Genomic DNA, 21,860 nt, shown 5'->3' on the forward strand with positions numbered 1-21,860 from the left:
CAGACTGAGGGGCAAACTCTGGAACAGAACAAGCAGCCATATCCGGCTGAAGATCAGTATCAGCCAGAGACAGAGCCTAAAACCGGTTCATCAGACAAACTGGAGAGGTTTTCCGTTCAGCCCTCCGGAATGTCTTTCACCCCCTGCCACACCTTGAGACGACGGGTGAGGGGTCAGCCTCAATGCCGGTAGTATCCCGGGCAGCCACAGCCTAGTCCAATCGGGGGATGCGTGGGACAAGCTGGCCAGCCCCGACAAACCCCCGTCCGGACCCCCACAGTGATGCCCATTGGCAACAGCCTCAAGCTGTGTGACTGAAGCCAACACTGAAGCTGGGAGCGAAGGGATGCCAACTTAGTTCGCATCCAAACACAGCAGTCGCAGCCCTATCCATGCTAAATACTGTTGTGCAAAGAACGTCCGAACTAATCTACAGAGAGCACAAACAATTCGACACAAAATTTAAACGGTTATTAAAATACAAGACTGCCTAGTGAATGCATGGACTACTCAGTTTGTATATTTTGCTTATTTTTTCATAGTTCCACACAACTTCTTCCTGTTTTCTCGATTGATCTGTGTTCAGTTTTTCAAGGCCTATCCACTGGCCAACTTATAACCAAATCTGAGGGGGGTGCGATGGGGAGGTTCCCTTGTAAGTGAAATGTCGTGCTGTACTGAGTACTGCAGGCAAAGACCGAGCAAAGTCGAGGCAGGCCAGGTTGTGGCCCACACACTATGCACGCATGAAATTTGGCATACTGTGGCCAGTCCTACTCTACAGCTTCAAAAAAGGAATGTTACACAGACTGGTCATGTAGCCGTAATAGTTAAGATACAGTCGTCAAATGCAAAAGGTTATGGGCTCGAATCTTGTAAGGTGCTTTCATTTGATCTTTTATTTGTAAGTCATTATTAAAATGTGTGCACATTATTTTTACCCAGTTAATTGGATTAAATCTAAATTTTTATTTCTATTCCTTTGTCACAACATTTTAATCATCGTTTCAACTTTTTCAATTGCTCTTGTGTCTTCTTCCTTTTTCCACTCAAAATTTTTGTGCATGTTAGTTTAATTATTTTTATTTATCGGTCATAATATTTACACACATTTGAAAATGCTGATTTATTGCTTAAAAAAAAGACAAAATAACAATATTAGGAAAAGTGCAGATTGCTGCTCACCGTAAAAATGACCTGTTGAGTTGCAGACAGGCATAACGAAAAGACTTACAATTTACAGCGTTTGGCCAAAGCTTTCGTCAGTAAAGAACACACACACACACACACACACACACACACACACACACACACACACACACACAAAAAAAAAAAAACAAGCACACCTTAGGCACACATGACTGCTACCACTGGCAGCTCTGACCGGAATGTGACTGTTAAGTGAGAATCAATCGGGAATGGGGTGTGAGTATCAATTGGGAATGGGGTGAGGGAGGAGGAGGGATAGCAGCGTACAAGTGGGGGCAGAGAAGAGCACTGTCTGGTGGAGTGTGCAGGGACTAGAGACTGCCAGACTCAGTGTCGAGAGGTGAGGCATGGAAGAAAATAAAGTGGAGCAGAAAAGAAGAGGAACAGGAATGGGGAAAGGACTGCAGAAACACTGGCAGAAGGCAGCACACATTGAGAGTGAGGGAATGTGAAATGCAGGAGATGATAGGACGAAGGGCGGAAACTGTTGGGTGGAGTGTGTGGTGACAGTAGGATACTGTAGGTTGAGGCTGGGATAATGTTGGGAGTGGAGGGCATATTGTAAGGACTCCCATGTGCATGGTTCAGAATATGTAGTGGTGGAGGGGAGGATCCAGTGTTGTGAAGTAGGCATTGAAATCGAGCATATTGTGTTCAGCCGCATGTTGTACCACATGGTGGTCTGTTTTACTCTTGGCCTCAGTTTGGCAGTGGCCTTTCTTCTTGTTGGACACTTAGTTGGTGATCATATCGATATAAAAAAACTGCGCAATGGTTGCAGCATAGCTGGTATATAAAATGGCTGCTTTCACAGGTGGCATCGCCTTTGATGAACTAAGACAAACCTGTGACAGGAGTGGAATTGGAAGTGCTGAGTGCATGGATTGCACAGGTCTTGCACCTGGCTCCTCCAAGGGGTATGATTCCTTTGGCAAGGGGCTGGTATTGGGAGAGGCTTAGGGATGGACTAGGATTTGTGGAGGTCGGGTGAGCGATGGAACACTACTTTAGGAAGTTTGGGAAGGATCTTGGATATGATGTCCCTCATTTCAGGGTGTGATGATAGCCCAAACAAAGGATGCGGTTCAGTTGCTCCAGTCCATGGTGGTTTTGGTTGATGAAGGGGGCACTTTTCTGTATCTGGCTCTTGGAGTTGGTGCGAGAATTAGTTGTCTATCGGGAAATGGCATGGGATATCTTCATGATCTAGACTGAGAGCCAGGACATCATATCCTCATTCCTTCACAATCTCAACACCTCCTCTTCCATTCACTTCACCTGCCACCTTCCTAGATATTAGCCTCTTCCTGTCTGATGGCTCCATCCACACCTCTGTCCACATAAAACCCTCCAACCACACCTACATTTGGACAGCTGCCATCCCACCCACATAAAAAAAAAGATTCCTACAGCCTTGCCACACAAGAACTGTTTACCTGCAGTGACAAGAACTCCCTTGGCCAGTATGCTGAAGATCTCACCTAAGTATCCACAGGCAGGCACTATCCCCCGAACCGAGACCGCAAACAGATTTCCTTTACCATCCCCACACATTCAGTCCTCCCACCACCCCCAAGAGCCCCTTCATCACCCAACACAATACCACCACAGTCCGGAGCGACTGAACCACATCCTTCGTCAGGGCTTTGATAATCTATTGTCATGTCCTAAAATTGGGACATCCTACCCAAGATCCTTCCCACACCTCTAAAATGGTGTTCCATTGCCCACCCAACTTCTACAACATCCTAGTCCATCCCTATGCCACTCTCAATCCCAACCTCCTGCCACAGGGATCATCTCCCTGTGGAAGACAGGTGCGAGACCTGCCCAATCCACTCACTTTGCATTTCCTATTCCAGTCTTGTTACAGGCATATCTCACCACATCAAAAGCTATGCCACCTGTGAAAGCAGTCATGTTGTATACCAGCTCTGCTGCAACTATTGCACAGCTTTTTATATTGATATGACCACCAACTAGCAGTCCAACAACATCAACAGCTACTGCCAAACTTTTCCCAAGAGCAAAATAGACCACCATGTGGAACATCACTAACCTGAACACAAGATGCTTTATTTCAATGGCTGCTTCAAAACCCAGACCATCTGGATCCTCCCCTCCACCACCAGCTATTCTGATCTGCACAGATGGGAGTTACCCTTACAACACATTGTGCACTCCCAAATGATCCTGGTCTCAACTATGGTAACCTACTATCCACACATCCACCACCCAACAGTTTCCGCTCCCCTCGTCCTATTACCCCTCTACCTTTTCGCTTGCCGCATCTTACCGCTCACCACCTCTTACCGCTCAGTTCCTATCCACTCCTTTGTTTCCCCCCTTCCCCACGTGCCACCTCCTGGCCTCTATAGTCCCTAAACACTCTGTCAGATGGTGTGCTTCTGCCTTCTCTCCCCCTACTTGTAACCTGCTACCCTTCCCCTCTTCCCTGCGCCACACCAAGTCTACACCTACATCCACATGGGTACTCTGCAAATCACACTTAAGTGCACAACAGAGGGTTCATCGAACAGCCTTCACAATAAAACACTATTATTCCACAGCCGAGCAGCGTGTGAAAAACGCAAACACCTATGTCTTCCCTTTTGAGCTGTGATTTCCCATATTTTATTATTATTATGATGTTTCTCCCTATGTAGGTCAGCATCATCAAAATATTTTCTCATTTGGAGGAGTAAGTTGGTGACTGAAATTTTGTGAGAAGATCGCTCCACAACGAGAAAAGCCTCATTTTAGTGATGTCCACCCTAAATCCTGCATCATATCCCCCCTATTTCTCGATAATACAAAATGTGCTGCTCTTCTTGATCTTTCTTGTTGTACTCCTTTAATACTATCTGGTAATGATCCTACACTGGGCAGCAGTACTCCAAAAGAGGACGGACAAGCATAATGCAGTCTAGTAGATTTGTTGCATCTTCTAAGAGTTCTACCAGTAAAATGTAGTCTTTAGTTTGCCTTCCCCACAATTTTTTTCCCCCCAATTTAAGTTTTTGTAATTGTAATTCCTGGGTATTTAGTTGAATTTACAGCCTTTAGATTTGACTGATTTATCATGTAACCAAAGTTTAATGGACTCCTTTTAGCACGCGTGTGGATGACCTCTCACTTTTCATTATTTTGGGCAATTGCCAGTTATCGCACTATACAGATATCTTCTCTAATCCGTTTTGCAATTTTTTTGGATCTTCTGATGTTCTTATTAGATGATAAATAACAGCATTGTCTGCAAACAACCTAAGATGGCTGCTCAGATCCTCTCCTAAATCATTTATACAGATAAGGAAGAGCAGAGGGATGTAACATGGCCTTGCCAAACACCAGAAATCGCATCTGTCGTACTCGATGACTTTTCGTGAGTTACTAGAAACTGTGAACTCTCTGACAGGAAATCTGAGGTGCGGTGTCAAAAGCTTTCTGGAAATCTAGAAGTATGGAACCAATTTGAAATCCTGTGTCAGTAGCATTCAACACCTTGTGCGAGTACAGAGCCAGTTGTGTTTCACAAGATTGATGTTTTTTAAATCCATGTTGACTGTGGGTCAATATATTGTACTCTTTGAGGTTATTCATGATGTTCAAAATTACAATATATGTTCCAAAATCCTGCTGCAAATCAATGTTAATGACAGGAGCCTGTAATTTGGTGGATTTCTGCTATTGCCTTTCTTGAATGTTGATCACTATTCATGTTACATTGGCATTCCAGTTCGAGCTGCCGGTGGTAGCAATTTTGTGCACGTGTGCATGTGTGCTTGCTTATGAGTGCATGTTTGCTTTGCTGAATAAAGCTTTGGCCAAGAGCTGTAATGTCTTAAAATCTTTTAGTTGTGCCTGTCTGCAACTCAACAGGTCAACTGCACAGTAAGTAAAAATCTATCCTTCCCCAGTATTGTTAGTATTCCAACCTGGAGTTTCCATTTCTGGAAAAGACAAAATAATCTATACTGACTGTGTAATGGTATCAAAAATGTGTTTTTGTTACAAGATTCACATTTTTTTACTGGTAGCCATTGTACAAACGATTAATATATAAATTCTTGTAAAAGAAGGGATTGTCATGAAAGAAGGGATTATAAATAAGATGAAATTCAAGCAAAGTGAGGAATAAATAGAATCAATGTGAAGACATGGACAAAAATATATGATGACAAAACAGAAGAAATTAAATAAAACAAACGCCAGGTAGGAATATTAACAATGTAGGAAAAGACAGATTGCTACACTGTAAAGAAGACCTGTTAAATTGCTGACAGGTACAGTTAAAAGACACTAACTTTAAATCTAAGTTAATACAAAACAGTAATTAAAATTACACGAATAAAGATTCCAGGTGGAAAAAGAATGATAGGAAGAAAGAATGAGAGCAGTTCAAATACTTGAAATGTTGATTAAAATGACATGAGAAAGGAATCGAAATAAAAAACACATCAAAACCAGAATGAGATTTTCACTCTGCAGCAGAGTGTGCACTGATATGAAACTTCCTGGCAGAGTTCGAGTCTCGGGCACACAGTTTTAATCTGCCAGGAAGTTTCACATCAAAACCAATTAATTGAATAAAAATAACGATCAAAGTTTTTGTGAAGATTTAAATAAATTTCAAAGCAGCTAATGAGCTTTAAACCCACAACCTCTTGCATGTGAGTAGTGCACCTTATCCATTACGCTACATGAGTGATATGTATGATGTTCTTTTTTAAACCTGTACAGTATCACTCAGAATTTGAATTTATTTTTTTTTTTCCTCCCCCATTGATTACTCACGAACGAGGGCTCACCAGGGTGAATAGCTGTGATACTTGGGACCTCAGCCTACATCACTGTATAGATGGTTTCAAAAAGATGATCCCACTGCTGTGGACCTCTGCTTGTAAGACTTGTGTTACACCACCCACTGTATTTCAGTAATGGTCCTTGTAAATCGACTGCCACTTTACCTTCTGCTTTTTAGGTAATAAAGTGTGCATAAAACCCGTATGCAGCACTGTTGTGCTTTTTGTTTTCTGGCACACCTCACAGCTCCTCAGCAGGTTTCTTACTCGTCTTGGCATGTTGAAAAACTAACAGTTAGATCGGAGTTTCTCCAAGCGTTTTCTTTAGGCCGCAGTGTACACAACTAAGGTGCGTATGCCACACTAGTATCTCTATACCTTGATATACATATTTTCCATGCTTCTTATTTCACATTTGCTGTGTGATACAGAATGTTGTCATGTATCAGATAATATCCTCTTATCTTCTCGCTCACACAGTTATATATTCTTTTAACATCAGTCTTTCACATTTCTGTTCTCTTTTTCGGTTTTTCACCATCCTTCGCACAGTTCTTTCTTGTGCAACCCATTCAATGACACAGATATCTTATTTGAACAATGGAAACTCTGGCTTGGAGTATCAACAATGTGAGGAAAAGACAGGTTGCTACTTATCATGAAGACGATACGTTAAGTTGCAGACGTTAAAAGACACTTACACATTAACTTTCGGCCACAGCTTGTGTTGGAAAAAGAAAGAGAAACCCACACACACTCATTTGCTCAAGCAAGCACACCTCATGAACACATGACCGCCATCTCCAGCAGGTTGGACCAGATTGCAACTGTCATGTGGATTGGAAGCAGCAATCTGGAGAGGGTGAGGAAGGAAAAGGCATAGCAGGGTATGGTGGAGGGGAGAGGAGTTCTATGTGGTGGAGTGTGCAGTGACTACACTTCCAGCAAGGCACAGTGTCAGGAGGCTGCGAGGCAGGAAGGTGGGGAGGGAAGGTGGCATGGGGAGGTAGGGCAGGGCACAGAGCAAAAAAGGAGAGGAGCAGGGAAATGTGGGCAAGTGTGTTGGTGGAGGGACACACACACACACACACACACACACACACACACACACACACACACACACACACACACGGATGTTGGGATGCAAACATAGAGGAGGTGATAGACTGGGGGGGGGGGGGGGGGGTGACTGTTAAGTGAGTATCAGTTGAGAATGGGGTGGGGAAGGAGGAGGGATAGCAGGGTACAAGTGGGGGGAGAGAAGAGCACTGTCTTCTGGAGTGTGCAGGGACTAGAGACTGCCAGGCTCAGCTTTGGGAGGTGAGGCATGGAAGAAAAGAAAAGGAACAGGAAAGGGGAAAGGACTGCAGGAACACTGGCAGAAGGCAGCACACATTGAGAGTGAGGGAATGTGAAATGCAGGAGATGATAGGACGAAGGGTGGAAACTGTTGGGTGGAGGATGTGGGGACAGTATGTTACTGTAGCTTGAGGCCGGGATAATTTTGGGAGTGGAAAATGTGCTGTAAGGATAAATATCACGTGTGCAGTTAACAAAAGCTGGTGATGGAGGGGAGGGCCCAGATGGCTTGGGTAATGAAGTAGCCATGTTGTGCCACAGTGGGGTCTAACTTACTCTTGGCCACAGTTTGGTGGTGGACCGTTCATTCCGGTGCAAAGCTGGTTGGTAGTCATACCAATATACACAAGCTGTGCAATGATTGCAGCAGAACTGTTATTTAATATGAGTACTTTCACCAGTGGGCCGGTCTCTGGTGGGCTAGAATAAGCCTGTGACAGGACTGGAATAGGATGAGTTGGGTGGTTGGATTGGGCAGATCTTGTACCTGGCTCTTCCACAGGGATGTGATCCTTGTGGCAAGGGGTTGGTATTGGGAGTGGCATAGGGATGGATTAGGATGTTGTGGAGGTTGGGTAGGTAGGGATGGACTAGGTTGTTGTGAAGGTTGGGTAGGCAAAGGAACACCACTTAAGAGGCGTGGGAAGGAACTGCGCTAGGATGTCTCTCATTTCAGGGCATGATGATAGGTAATCATAGCCCTGGTGAAGGATGTGCTTCAGTCGTTCCAGTCTCGGATGGTACCAGGTGATGGAGAGGGCACTCTTTTGTGGCTGCTTCTTGGGAGTGGTGGGAGGATTGGGGGCGTAAGTGGGAAATGGCATGGGAGATCTGTTTGCGGACTTGGTCAGTGCCTGTCTGTGAAGGCCTTGGTGAGACCCTTGGCATGCTGGGCAACTGAGTTCCTGTCACATGGTCCCCAGATGGCCAGGCTGTGTGGCAGGAATTTGTTTATGTGAAAGGGATGACAGTCGTCAAAACGCAGCTATTGCTGGTGGTTGGTGGGTTTAATGTGGACAGAGATGTGTATGTTTAATCCAAATGGCAACATTCTATATTGAGAACAGTGTTCTTTATGTATACAGTGCTGTATATTGCATCAACTCCAAATCCAGTAGAACTTGATGATATCCTGATGTTAGATTGGACTAGTGAAAACTGTCGCACATTCAGGTTTTTGTGGCAGTTCATGTATGTTCTGTAGGTGACCTCTTTTGGGTTCAAAAATTTTATTAACTTGATGGACACCGAAAAGTAGCCTCACTGTTTTGCCACAATGAATAATAGAATGTTATACTACTACGTGACCTTCCTGTCACAACAGACAGTCGCTAGCCTTTCTTGCAACTCTTTCTTGCCTGTGGTATTTGATAGGGGTATAAAATAAGGTTTTTGTGGTATTCTTATTTTCTATGGTAGGACCCTTTAGTACTCTGATTGTCTGATGAAAACTTCCTAGTATTTTTCTGTGAATTCGATTAGCATTATAGCTGCCTTGAATTCTAAGCTCACTATCTTCCTGCATATTTCATCTCCAGAAAGTTCAGCTTCTCCTTTTTCATGTCTAAGAATTATACTAACTTGAGTGTTTCACCTCTGCCTCCTCTTCTTCATGTTCACATGCAGCTAAGTGGTATGTACGGGAAAAACCTCACACTTGGTCTACTGTTGTTTTCTTATAAAACCTTTCTTTCTCTTCTTCATAAAATCTTAATTTGCTGCTCCTGTAATCTGTTTCCACCTGATGTTCCATCAACCAATCTGGTCCCACAGTGATCTTTTGCAAATTTGGCTTGATGACTGTGTTCATATGATGTACTTCTCCATCCATTTCTACATCTAACAGTACTTGAGAGTGAATTGGTTTCCCTTATTCACCCTCAACACCTTTTATTTTGTAACCACTAACCAGTAAACTCACTATCTTAACTTCTGACGTAAATAATTTATTATAGACACTGCCTGTTATTGCACACGTTGACTTCCTTTATCAATTAATGACTTTGTCTTTTGCCCACACATTGTAACCTCAGAAATAAAGGTAAATACTGCCTTATTCTCTTACATATTTTCCTCCTCTGTTTAATCTTCTTGTTCATCATTCAGTTTTTGTGATTTTTATCATACAGATGGTTCTCACGCCATTTGTTACGGGTGGCCCCACAACATTCATTGCAGGGCAGAGCGTTCCAGAAACTGTTGTATGTTTCCTGCATGCTCATTGGCTGCCCATCCACACAAATTTTCACCCACCATGCTGCATAATTATCTTTGCAGGCCATGTCCTTCTCCTGTCTTGCCTGTTTCTTGCATTCCGGAGTATCTAAAATGATAACAACCACATCCTGTACTGCTTCCTTGCTAGTGATCGTTAGCTCCTGGTGTATCTCTTACTGCTGTCCTCACTGCCGAAGTTTTCTCTCTGCATGTCTGGCTCCCTCTCTCCATGTTCTGACTGCACAAATATTACTTGAGAATGCTCCATCATATCTTTGTTTGTTTCTATTATGTGAATGCATACTTCACACCATAATCTGATGTGCCATCCTGCATACTTTTTGACCAATATTTGTTTGAAAACTTGTTTTCCTCTGCATCCGGTCTTCTACAGCGTTTCTCCTTTTCACTAATATTTTTTGCTGTTGTTGCTGTTTTATCCAGGTTTCCTGAATTTCCTCCTCTTGTTTCCCCTAATTGTGACTGGATTTCGTCATTGGGCTTGTGGTGTTCTTTATTTTCTCTTCTGTTTCTGTTTTTCATGTCTTAAACATTTCTCTAAAACCTAGCCTTTGTTCTTCTTGACTGTCCTTCATTGATTGGAGTTCCGATTTTACCTCTGTGTTAAATACTTTGATTTTTTTGTTTGGCACTCTAATTTTTGTTCTGATTTGTTCTTCAAATTCCTTTGAGCGATTTTCTTGGCTATCTAATTTTTCATCAGTTGATGATGTAAGTTCTTTGTTTGATTGTATTAGCTCTTCAATATTGTTTGCTTGCCAATAAAACTTTTTAGTTATTAATGGTAACTGCTGGAATATCTGGAATTTTTCATAACCTTGTCTTCAGTATTTCTACGTAGGTAGCACAGTTGTTCTTGCTGCTGTGTACTCCTGCCATATCTTTTGGAGTGGGGTTGCCTTGCTGTCACTTCCTTTCATAATTCTATCATCAAATGCACATTTTGTCAAATTACTCATCCATATTTTCCTTTTTAATTTCACTTATCAGTGACACTGGCTCTGTTTTCACTGTTTTATATTCACAAAAGTACTACCCAAAATATTGCACAAACCTTAGCAACTGTCAGGATCCTACAATACCACATTTATTTACACGAAATTTTATTTACACTTTCCATATCCTACTGCAGCAATTCTAACTACTTACCTACCGCACTGATTTAATTATTCACCTGCAGCACTTGTGACACTCATTCGTTTTCTGTTACTGGTGTCTGCTGTGTGCTGTGGTGTAGACTCTACTTGATCTTTGTTTTTGCTGTGTGATCCGGCCTCCTCTTCTTGTTTTGTTTGGCTCTGGCAATTTGGAACAATTTATTCGCTCATTGCACTTGTAAGTCATTGTATCCAAAGATTTAAATAGTTTGGTCAGTCATTAACACTTGTAATTTGGCTCCTTTCACTTTTTTCCATTATCATATCTGAAGATAAAAACAATTTGCCCACTCACTAACATGTAAGTCATTGTAATCAAAAACTGAAAGGGAGCCACAATTAAAACTCCACTGCAGTTTGATTATAGACTGTTTGAGAGGACAAACTTACACACAGGTTACACACGTCAAACTATTGAAATTCCTTACTGTGCACCTGTAGGCACGTGCCTTATCAAAAATTCACTTTATTTCTTCATTAGTCCTAACCAGAATAATAAAATAATGGCAAGGTTTTGTTGGATTTAAACAGAATTATTATTCTTAAGGCTCAAGCGAAATATCTGTAAGTTGTTTAATCATATTCACACTACAGTGAGCTCCAATTCCCTGTTGTGGATTACAAATCTTTCTTGGGAGAGGAATGCAAATGTACTATTGAATTTTGGCTCCTCATTCTGTCTAATGACTGATCACACATTGCAGCAAAACTGTTTCCTTTATCGCAGTCTCAAATATATAATGTCCTAGCAGACTTGCTAGCTGTGATTAATGTTACATAGCTGGAGATACATTTTTCGAATGGATTAGGTGAAGTGTTTAAAGCGTTTTGGTTTGTTTATGTATTAGCATCAGTTTATTTTTGACACCAATTATTTCAGTCACTTTAGCAGCAAGCAATTAAGAAAACAAGCCTAAGGTGTCACTTATAATTTGCGAAAAACTTTTCAAACTGGTTATGCATGTAATAACACTTTACTGCTCACATGTATTGCCACTGGTGGAAGTATCCCAGGCCTGCTGAATGCTGAATGCTCCTACTGTTCAACTGCACAGAATACTTCTAAATCGCAAAGTATAATAAAAAAAAGCTAAGTCCAGGATCTTGACTCAGAGTCCCAAAGTGAAGTCCACTAACCGAGGAGGACAGCTCCTGCTAAAACAGACTCATTTTAACTCTTCTGAGTCATCAACATTATTCCTCTATTCTAGGAGACACAGCTCCTCCTCTTTAGAGTCAACAACCCAAATCCACATCATGTGTCAACATCAGTTCCCAGCTAAACTTTCCACATCCTCACTACCCCTTCAGTTTGTCTGCCATTGGCTGCCGCCCCCATGCTTCTCCCATCATGTTATTCTTTTTTAGTGCTGTGCCATAAATTACAAATTTATAGAACTGTGAACCATTTGGTGAACATCAACAACAAAGTGTGTATTCTAAATCACACTTAAAAATTGTGCAGATGCTATACATTTACTTGGTCTAATCTCTTATATATAAAAAAAACTTATAGTATTTTGAATTACTTCACTAAAATGTAGTTATTCATCAAATATGTCAAAAACAATGGCTCCTAGCAAAATGGTGCCCAGTACAAAATGAAACTACCTTAAATTTTCCATAAAATCTCTTCCTCATTTTTTTTCTCCAGGGCTAATGGTTTCTGTGTTTCAGGGAATGTAGAAATTGCACGCTATTAAAAATGTTGTTTTAACAGTATATAATTAAAGTTAATCTTTAAATGAATTCGGTTAAAAAATACTAAATTGTGTACCATGTCTAAATGTGTTCTGGGGGTGTAAAAGGGTGAAGGGGAGGGTGATGTGTGGAGTAGAAGTGCGAGCAAAGATAGATCACCAGATTGTGTTCGTGCACTTCTCTCGTTCATAAGTCTGTAGACTGAAGATTGAGATTATAATTCCTCACACTGTCTACCCCACTACAACACAAGAAGCAACTACAGAGTGAATTGCAAAGATGTACCCACCCTAACAGCATCCCTTATGAAGCACTGGCAACACATTGCGAAGACATGCCGGATAGAGGGCGGGGGTGTATATTTCCCACAAAGTGCATTATCACTACATGGAATGCAGATGTATACCAGTTACGAACACTGTACCTTGCTGGTGGTGGGGAGCCTTGCATGCCTCAGCAATACAGGTAGGCATACTGTAGGTGCAACCACAAAGGAGGAGTATCTGTTGAGAGGCTAGACAAACATGTGGTTCCTGAAGAGGGTCAGCAGCCTTTTCCAATAGTTGCAGAGGCAATGGTCTGGATGATTGACTGATCTCTGGCCTTGTAACATCAACCAGAACAGTCTTGCTGTGCTGGTACTGTGAATGGCTGAAAGCAAGGGGAAACTACAGCCATAATTTTTCCTGATTGCGTGCAGCTGTACTGTATGGTTAAATAATGACGGCATCGTCTTGGGTGAAACATTCCAGAGTTTAAAAAAGTCACCCATTCCTATCTCTGGGTGGGGACTACTCAGGAGGATGTCGTTATCAGGAGAAACAAAACTGCCATTCATCAGATTAGACCGTGAAATGTCAGATCCCTAAATCGGGCAAGTAGGTTAGAAAATTTAAAAATGAAAATGGATAGTTTAAAGTTACACTACTGGCCATTAAAATTGCTACACCACGAAGATGACATGCTACAGATCCGAAATTTAACTGACAGGAAGAAGAAGCTGTGATATGCAAATGATTAGCTTTTCAGAGCATTCGCACAAGGTTGGCGCTGGTGGCGACACCTACAACGTGCTGACATGAGGAAAGTTTCCAACCGATTTCTCATACACAGACAGCAGTTGACCGGCGTTGCCTGGTGAAACGTTGTTGTGATGCCTCGTATAAGGACAATATTTTTATTCATTCTTCATTACTAGATGGGCATTCTGTTAGTAAAAGGGTGAATGGCCTTTCAGACCATGATGCACAAATTTTAACACTAAAAGGTTTTTGTACTCAAACCAGTGTCATATTTAATTACAAACTATGTAGGAAAGTTAATCCAACAGCAATAGAGAGTTTTTGAAAACTTGTCAAGGAACAAGAGTGGAAAGATGTTTATAGTGCCGATAATATAGATGATAAATACAATGCTTTCCATAACACATTTCTCATGCTCTTTGAGAGTTGTTTTCCATTAGAAAATTCTGAATGAGGTAATAGCAGTAATGGACAGCCTAGTTGGCTGAATAGTGGGATAAGGATATCATGTAGAACAAAGTGGGAATTATATCAAAATGTTAGAAGTAGTCACAATCAAGTTACCGTAGCCCATTACAAACAGTATTGTAAGCTGCTTAAAAATGTTATTAGCAAGGCAAAAAGTATGTGGTATGCAAGTAGAATAGCTAATTCACAGGATAAAATTAAAGCCATATGGTCAGTTGTGAAGGAAGTGTCTGGTCAGCAGCACAAGGTCAATGATATAACGTCAGTTCGCAGTAATAATATTTCTGTTACTGATAAATCAGATATATGTACAGTATTTAACAATCATTTTCTGAGCATTGCGGGTGAATTAAATAAAAATTTAGTTTCTGCAGGAAATCGTATAAATTTCTTAGCAAATGCCTTTCCGAGATTGACGTCTGAAATACTCTTCTGTGATACAGACTAGAGGGAGATTGAGTCAATAATTAAATCACTGAAGACTAAGAACTCTCATGGTTATGATGGAGTGTCTAGCAGAATATTAAAGTACTGTGCTGCACATGTTAGCCCTGTATTTAGCCATATTTGTAATTTTTCCTTTAGGAATGGTCAGTTTCCTGAGCGATTAAAGTACTCAGTAGTAAAGCCGCTTTATAAAAAGGGAGAAAGGGATAATGTAGACAATTTTAGACCTATTTCTATGCCATCAGTGTTTGCAAAAGTTATCAAAAAGGCTGTGTATGTGAGGTTAATTGATCATTTTGTACCACATAATTTGCTATCAAATGTACAGTTCGGCTTTAGAAGTCGTTTGACAACTGAAAATGCTATATTCTCTTTTCTCTGTGAGGTACTGGATGAGCTAAACAAAAAGTTTCGAATGCTTGGCGTATTTTTTGATTTAACAAAGGCATTTGACTGTGTTGATGTCACAGTATTGCTCCGGAAGTTGGACCATTACGGAATAAGGGGAGTAGCTCACAATTGGTTCACCTCTTACTTTAGCAACAGGCAGCAAAAGGTCATTATTCACAATGTTGATAACGGCTGTGATGTGAGATCTGAGTGGGGTACTGTCAAGTGGGGGGTACCCCAGGGATCAGTGTTGAGGCCGCTCCTGTTCCTTATTTATATAAATGATATGCCCTCTAGTATTATGGGTAACTCTAAAATATTTCTGTTTGCTGATGACACTAGCTTGGTAGTAAAGGATGTTGTGTGCAACACTGACTCGGTTTCAACTAGTGCAGTACATGACCTCAGTTCATGGCTTGTAGAAAATAAACTAACGTTAAATCACAGTAAGACTCAGTTTTTACAGTTTCTAACATACAATTCAACAAAACCTGACATTTTAATCTCACAAAACGGGCATATGATTAGTGAAACTGAACAGTTCAAATTTCTAGGTGTTCAAATAGATAGTAAGCTGTTGCGGAAAGCCCACATTCGGGACCTTATTCAAAGACTTAATACTGCCATTTTTACTATTCGAACGGCATCAAAAGTGAGTGGTACTTTGACACGTAAATTAGTCTACTTTGTTTATTTTCATTCACTTATGTCGTATGGTATTATGTTTTTGGGTAACTCTTCCCATTCTGAAAGGATATTTTTGGCTCAGAAACGGGCAGTTCGGGCAGTAAGTGGTGTGAGTTCACGAACCTCTTGTCGACCTCTGTTCACGAGTCTGGGTATTTTGACATTGGCCTTTCAATATGCATATTCCTTAGTGTCGTTTCTTGTTACCAATATTAGTTTATTCCCAAGAATAAGCAGCTTTCACTTGGTTAATACTCAGCAGAAATAAAACCTCCGTTTGGACAGACTTCCTTAACTCTGGTGCAAAAAAGGTGTTTAGTATACTGCTGCATCCATTTTCAATTATCTACCACTCGAATTCAAAAATCTTAGCAGTAATCCACGCGCTTTCAGATCGAAACTCAAGAGTTTCCTCATGGGTTACTCCTTCTATTCTGTCGAGGAGTTCCTTGAAAAATTAAGCTGATTCTTATTGTATTGCTGATAGCGTTTACTTAAACTTTGGACTGAATTTTTTTCAGGTTCAAGAACATTTGTTGTTATCTGTTATTACTTTCATGTTGTAAGTTCATGTACTGACACATTCCATGACCTCGGAGATTTGCTCCTCAATTTGGTCCAATGGAACTTGACGGGAAGAAGAAGGGGGGGGGGGGGGGGGGGAAGGAGGAAGAGAAATGCGTACCATCACATTTCTGACTTGATAAAGGTCAGATTGTAGTCTATCACGATTGCAGTTTATCGTATCGCGACATTGCTGCTCGCGTTGGTTGAGATCCAATGACTGTTAGCAGAATATGGAATTGGTGGGTTCAGGAGGGTAATATGGAATGCCGTGCTGGATCCCAACGGCCTCGTATCACTAGCTGTCGAGATGACAGGCATCTTATCCGCATGGCTGTAACGGATCGTGCAGCTAAGTCTCAATTTTTGAGTCAACAGATGGGGACGTTTGCTAGACAACAACCATCTGCATGAACTGTTTGACGATGTTTGCAGCAGCATGGACTATCAGCTCTGAGACCATGGCTGCGGTTACCCTTGACACTGAATCACAGACAGGAGTGCCTGCGATGGTGTACTAGACGACGAACCTGGGTGCACGAATGGCAAAACGTCATTTTTTCGGATGAATCCAGGTTCTGTTTACAGCATCATGATGGACGCATCTGTGTTTGGCGACATCGCAGTGAACGCACATTGGAAGTGTGTATTCGTCATCGCCATACTGGCGTGTTACCCGGCTTGATGGTATGGGGTGCAATTGGTTACACGTCTCGGTCACCTCTTGTTCGCATTGACAGCACTTTGAAGAGTGGACGTTACATTTCAGATGTGTTACGACCCGTGGCATTACCCTTCATTCGGTCCCTGCAAAACCCAACATTTCAGAGATGAAGAGGCTTGCACAGTTTAGAGTAGCATGGAGAGCCGCGTCAAACTAGTCTTTGGACTGAAGAAGAAGAAGAAGAAGAAGAAGAAGACGACATTAACACCAGTTATGCTAACGCAAGGAATGCATGTGGCTGAACCTGCATAAATCTGTGCACACTGTTCTGCACTGCTGCAAGGGAAATTCATTCTTAGTCGTCATAATACAGCAGCTGTGGTGTTCTTCCGGGAAAGGCAACTTCCCCAGTACAAGTGGTGCTGGATTTTCAGTTTACAGACAGGCTATCCCTTCCCAGCATTTCTTGTCCAGTTCTCTTAGTGAGTAGACAAAATAACTTCACTGAGCTCGTGTTTATATAGTGGATTTATTTTCAATTTCTTAAATGAGTACTTTTTGCAGGTGTTAAGAGAGCTATTATGTAGTATATGTTCCTGTAAACAATGACAAAGTGTTTTATTTGTAAGTGTTAAGTTGTCAGTGACCTATATAGTGCTGGTGGGGAAGGGATTGAATTGGTAAATGTGACACCTTGCTGCTGTCTTATCATTGACAGTGTGTTGTAAAGCCATGTAATTGTGTGGTAGTTCCTTGATGGTGAATTAATGAATCACCAGAAAGTTACTGCACTTATTTCACAATTAATTGTGTTACTAATAGGCTGCATGAATCTTTTCCATTCAGGAACTGCTGGCTCTTGTAGAGTGGGCTGTACTGAGTGGAGCATGTCCACAGTATAGCTTCCAAGATGGGTGTTAACATGTCTGAGGGAATGGGACTGATCACATTGAAGTATAGAACAGCAGTTTGCTATAATGCATTGTGTTACTTACATTGAAATATCTGAAGTGCTACAACACCTAGGTAACGTACCTGTGTTGTGAATGGATGTAATTTAAGCCTCTCTGCCTCTTTGGATATTTGGATAACTGAGGCTGAGGTGATGCATTTGGTACACCTTATGCTGTGAAAAGCATTCCAGACTATGATATTGATATTGGAGACAATGAAACTGTCATTGTCAAATACATATTGACAGAATGTTAGAATTTGGGGGTGGGGTGGGGGGGCTCTTCAAGTGTGGTAGACAGTTGACAGCTTCAGCTGTTTAGTTTTTTGTACATAATAGTGTACTTAACAACTGCAAATAAGTACTCTGTTAATAAACTGAAAATTACTCCACTATATTAACACGATCTGAGTGAAGTTGTTTTGTTTACTCACATAGGAGCACAGGACAGGAAATATTAAGGAGTGAAGAGGTATAGTCTACCTGTAAACTGAAAAACAAGTAGCACTCATGGTATTAAAAGTCACCTTTCCCAGAAGCTACAAATGCACCTTAGGATAACTCAGAATCATTTCCCCTGTAGCAGTTTAGAACAGTGGATTTACAAAGATTCTCTGTCCATGTGTGTTTCCTGCATTATTGTCAGCAGTAACTCATATCTGTATTCCATGAATTATCCCATCATGACATTATTGAACTTAGCCTCCTGTGATCATTATCAGAAACATGCGGTGGGGTTACAGTAAATGAGTGTGGTGGTGACTAAGGGAAACACGGAACACTGTGAATAATTTCAGGACAGTTGTGTGGACACTGTCCAGTAGTTCAGCATGTCCTCATGAAATATCACGATAAAAACTCACAATAATCTGATGAAGTGGCCTCACCTACAGGTGTAATAATATTATGGTCAACTAATAATGTTAATGCACTTCGTGAAAAATGAACACCCATCCAGATATGTTTGCACAATGAATCACCGGTGATTCATAAGGGAAGCTGCAGAAGGGTCAGCGTAACATTGTGAAAACACTGTGTAGTTACTTCTTGTGATGTAGTGGGGTAGAGAGAGAGAAGGGGGGTGAGGGATGTGCCAGCTTGCTCTAAAGTTTGGTACTTGCATGACTACAGTCCAGTGGCCTGCTTTACCTCATGAGCCACCCTCTCCCCCACCTTTCAGCCCTTCTACACCAAGTCCCCAGAACTCAATCAATCCCTTAATACAGCAAGATGTGTTTTGAATGACTTTTAAGATAAACATTAATTATATACCATTAAAACAATTTTGTTAATAATCTAAATTTTTTACATGTTCTGCACGCAGAAACTATGAACCCTAGAGGAAAAAATGAATAGTACCTTTTTTGTAGGAAATTTAATGTAATTTAATTTTATACTGGGATAGATTTTCATACAAGCCACAGTTTTTGAGTTACTTGAGAAAAATATAAAAATGTGACCTTTAAATGCCAACCCCCCACACTCCACTGGTCAGGATTTATAATGTGTCGTTCAGGGCACTCTCTCCTAGCACTGTGCAAAAATTTGTGACTACACAGTTTTTTCCCCTAATTGTTCTTTTCTGGTCTTCATTGACTGGACTGCCATCCGGATGTTGGTATTGATTATACCTTGCAACTATCACAAAATTTTGAGTCTTGTCAACTTGCTGAACATAATTTGATGTGTACCACTATCTCCACTTCCGTTGACAGTACCATCACTCTAAATCAGGAAACAATTTATGTATGCATAATTCAGTTATCTAGTGTTGAAGAAACCAGTAGCCTAGTGTTGCAGTGAATATAAGGTGAACTACCTTATCTGGGACACTCATACTGTACATCTAGTCCCTAAGATCATTTCTTGTAACATACTCTTCACAAGAAAACTGAACAAAGTTGTTCCAGTAGCCCTTCTAAGGTCTTTCTCTAGCACTTGCCACAAAACATGACAACAAAGATGGTCAGATATTAGATTTAGTTTAGGATTATAATGTATCAACAAATGTGTTCAGTGCAGATCTGATCTGTCTCATTACACCAGTTGCACAGTGATGACTTCCTTACTGACAATGAGATCCACAGCAGTGCAGAGAGAAGTCCACTCTTCATGAATTAGAGCAACTGCCTTTGCTCACATTAACCTTTGTACTTCTTTGTGTTGCTTTTTCACAATTGAAAATATAAACACCCCCCGCCCCCCCCCCCCCCCCCCCCCCAAATTAATGGCAGTATGTTTATGTGAGTACAACATAGTAATACTTAAATCTGATATAATTAAATTTTCCTTGAAACATTTGAGTCTCATCTTTATCTACAATAATGTTATTTGGTGTCACCTGAGACTATAATAAAATCTGTTTGGGTTGTGCATCAGAATAGTGTGGGATTGGTGTGGATTTAATACCAATGATATTGACTATACCAGCATTTTTTACTTTTATTTTTTCCTTACAGATATTATAAACCAAGGCGACACAGTGGAATTTCTCCATGTTCTTCAGGCCCTTGCAGATGAGAACATACCAGGACTTCCTCCAGGAGGTGGCCTTAGTGCAAAGTATGTATGAAATAGGGACCTGTTTTATTTTGTAGTTAATGTATAAATATCAGTCCTTTTTGTCTCAGGTGGCCAAGTGTACTCTTCTTCTATTTCTTCTTCTTCTCTCGTACTTTATTTTTAAGTTATTCATAGTATTTCTTAAAGTTAGATCTTATGCATCTATGTTTTTTAATATGCCTGAATTACTTACCTCTAGTGACACAAAAAAATTTGTGTGTACGTGGTACCACTTTTGCACACAGAGTGAAAAATTGGAAGTACCTTAGAGCTGGTAAGCTAGGGCACAAGGTCCTGGAGCGAAAGCCGGTGGACTTCTGCAACAACAATTTGTTAACGAAGGAAGTTACAAACAATTTCTCACTGAGCAACAATTATTTTAAAAATTTTCCTCAAATTGAAATTTGTGGAGACTGCCCCACTGCAGCAATTACTTTCGTTAAAATTAACTTACACTGAATAATAAATAAACTTACGGGTACTAGCCCACTAATTTTTTAACACCATCTAAGAACTACAGGGACTATCCCACTGCAGCAATTGTATAACACATAGAACTCATTTGAAAGTGATTAATCTTTCTTACAACAAAGTGTTCATGGTGTGGGTTCCTGTAGTCATGTCCTAGTTCATGAACCACGGGCAACGTATGAGTGGCCAAGTAAGTGGTCCCGACAGTCGGGATATCAGTTACTTTGGAATAAGGCAGGGCATCTCAGACATATTCTGAGTCGTGGTCACCTTTGTGCTCATACGGCAAAGACTACCAAATCCACCGGTTAGTCCCTCAACCGTTAGGGGTAATACCCAATGGGACTCGGGGCAAGTAAGGCTAGCAACCTGCTTCCCTGGTACTTTAAATATGATGCTGGCAACAATCGGAGCAAAATGCTTCGGACCTTTGGAGGTGACGGAGTCCCACCTCTAACTGACAAACCAGGGACTCCTAAGATAAGACTTGGCAAACAAATGGTAATGACATGGGGAGCTATTAATATCAATGGGTGCTACTCTGGGAAGAAGGTAGAGCTAGCAGAGGCTGCAAGTAAGATGGGGCTGGACATTTTATCTGTTACTGACATTCGGGTAAGGGGTGAGAAAGAAGAGGAAGAGGGAGAATACAAGGTCTACCTGTCAGGAGTCAAAGCAGGAATAGCACAATGGGGTGTAGGGCTTTACATCAGGAAAAAAATGGAACCCAGCGTAGTTGCAATAAGGTATGTAAATGAATGACTGATGTGGATAGACTTGACAGTGTCTAGCAAGAAAATTAGGATTGTGTCAGTATATCCGCATTGTGAAGGGACAGATCAAGATAAGATGGATAGTTTTTATGAGGCACTCAGAGATGTAGTTGCTAGAGTAAAGGACAAGGACAGTGTTCTGCTCGTGGGTGATTTTAACGCCAGGATTGGAAATTGTACAGAAGGGTATGAAAAGGTTATGGGTAAATTTGGAGAGGATATGGAGGCCAACAGGAACGGGAAACAACTCTTGGATTTCTGTGCCAGTATGGGCTTAGTAATCACAAACTCCTTTTTTAAACATAAGAACATTCACCGGTATACTTGGGAAGGCAGGGGAACCAGATCTGTCATTGACTACACAATAACAGATCAGGAATTCAGGAAGGCTGTG

At 41.1% G+C, this 21,860-nt stretch overlaps 1 protein-coding gene across 5 annotated transcripts in view; it reads left to right on the forward strand.

Annotated features, from left to right (window-relative positions):
• LOC126481493 (protein phosphatase 1B) overlaps nt 1-21,860 on the forward strand; it is a 243,577-nt gene that overhangs the window by 113,388 nt on the left and 108,329 nt on the right. For all 5 annotated transcript variants that reach the window (XM_050105276.1, XM_050105277.1, XM_050105279.1 and 2 more), the window contains one exon: nt 20,120-20,222. In XM_050105276.1, the coding sequence (XP_049961233.1) occupies nt 20,120-20,222 (103 nt within the window). The remainder of the gene's footprint in view (nt 1-20,119; nt 20,223-21,860) is intronic.

Source organism: Schistocerca serialis, chromosome 5 (assembly GCF_023864345.2).
Source record: "Schistocerca serialis cubense isolate TAMUIC-IGC-003099 chromosome 5, iqSchSeri2.2, whole genome shotgun sequence".
NCBI lineage: Eukaryota > Metazoa > Arthropoda > Insecta > Orthoptera > Acrididae > Schistocerca > Schistocerca serialis.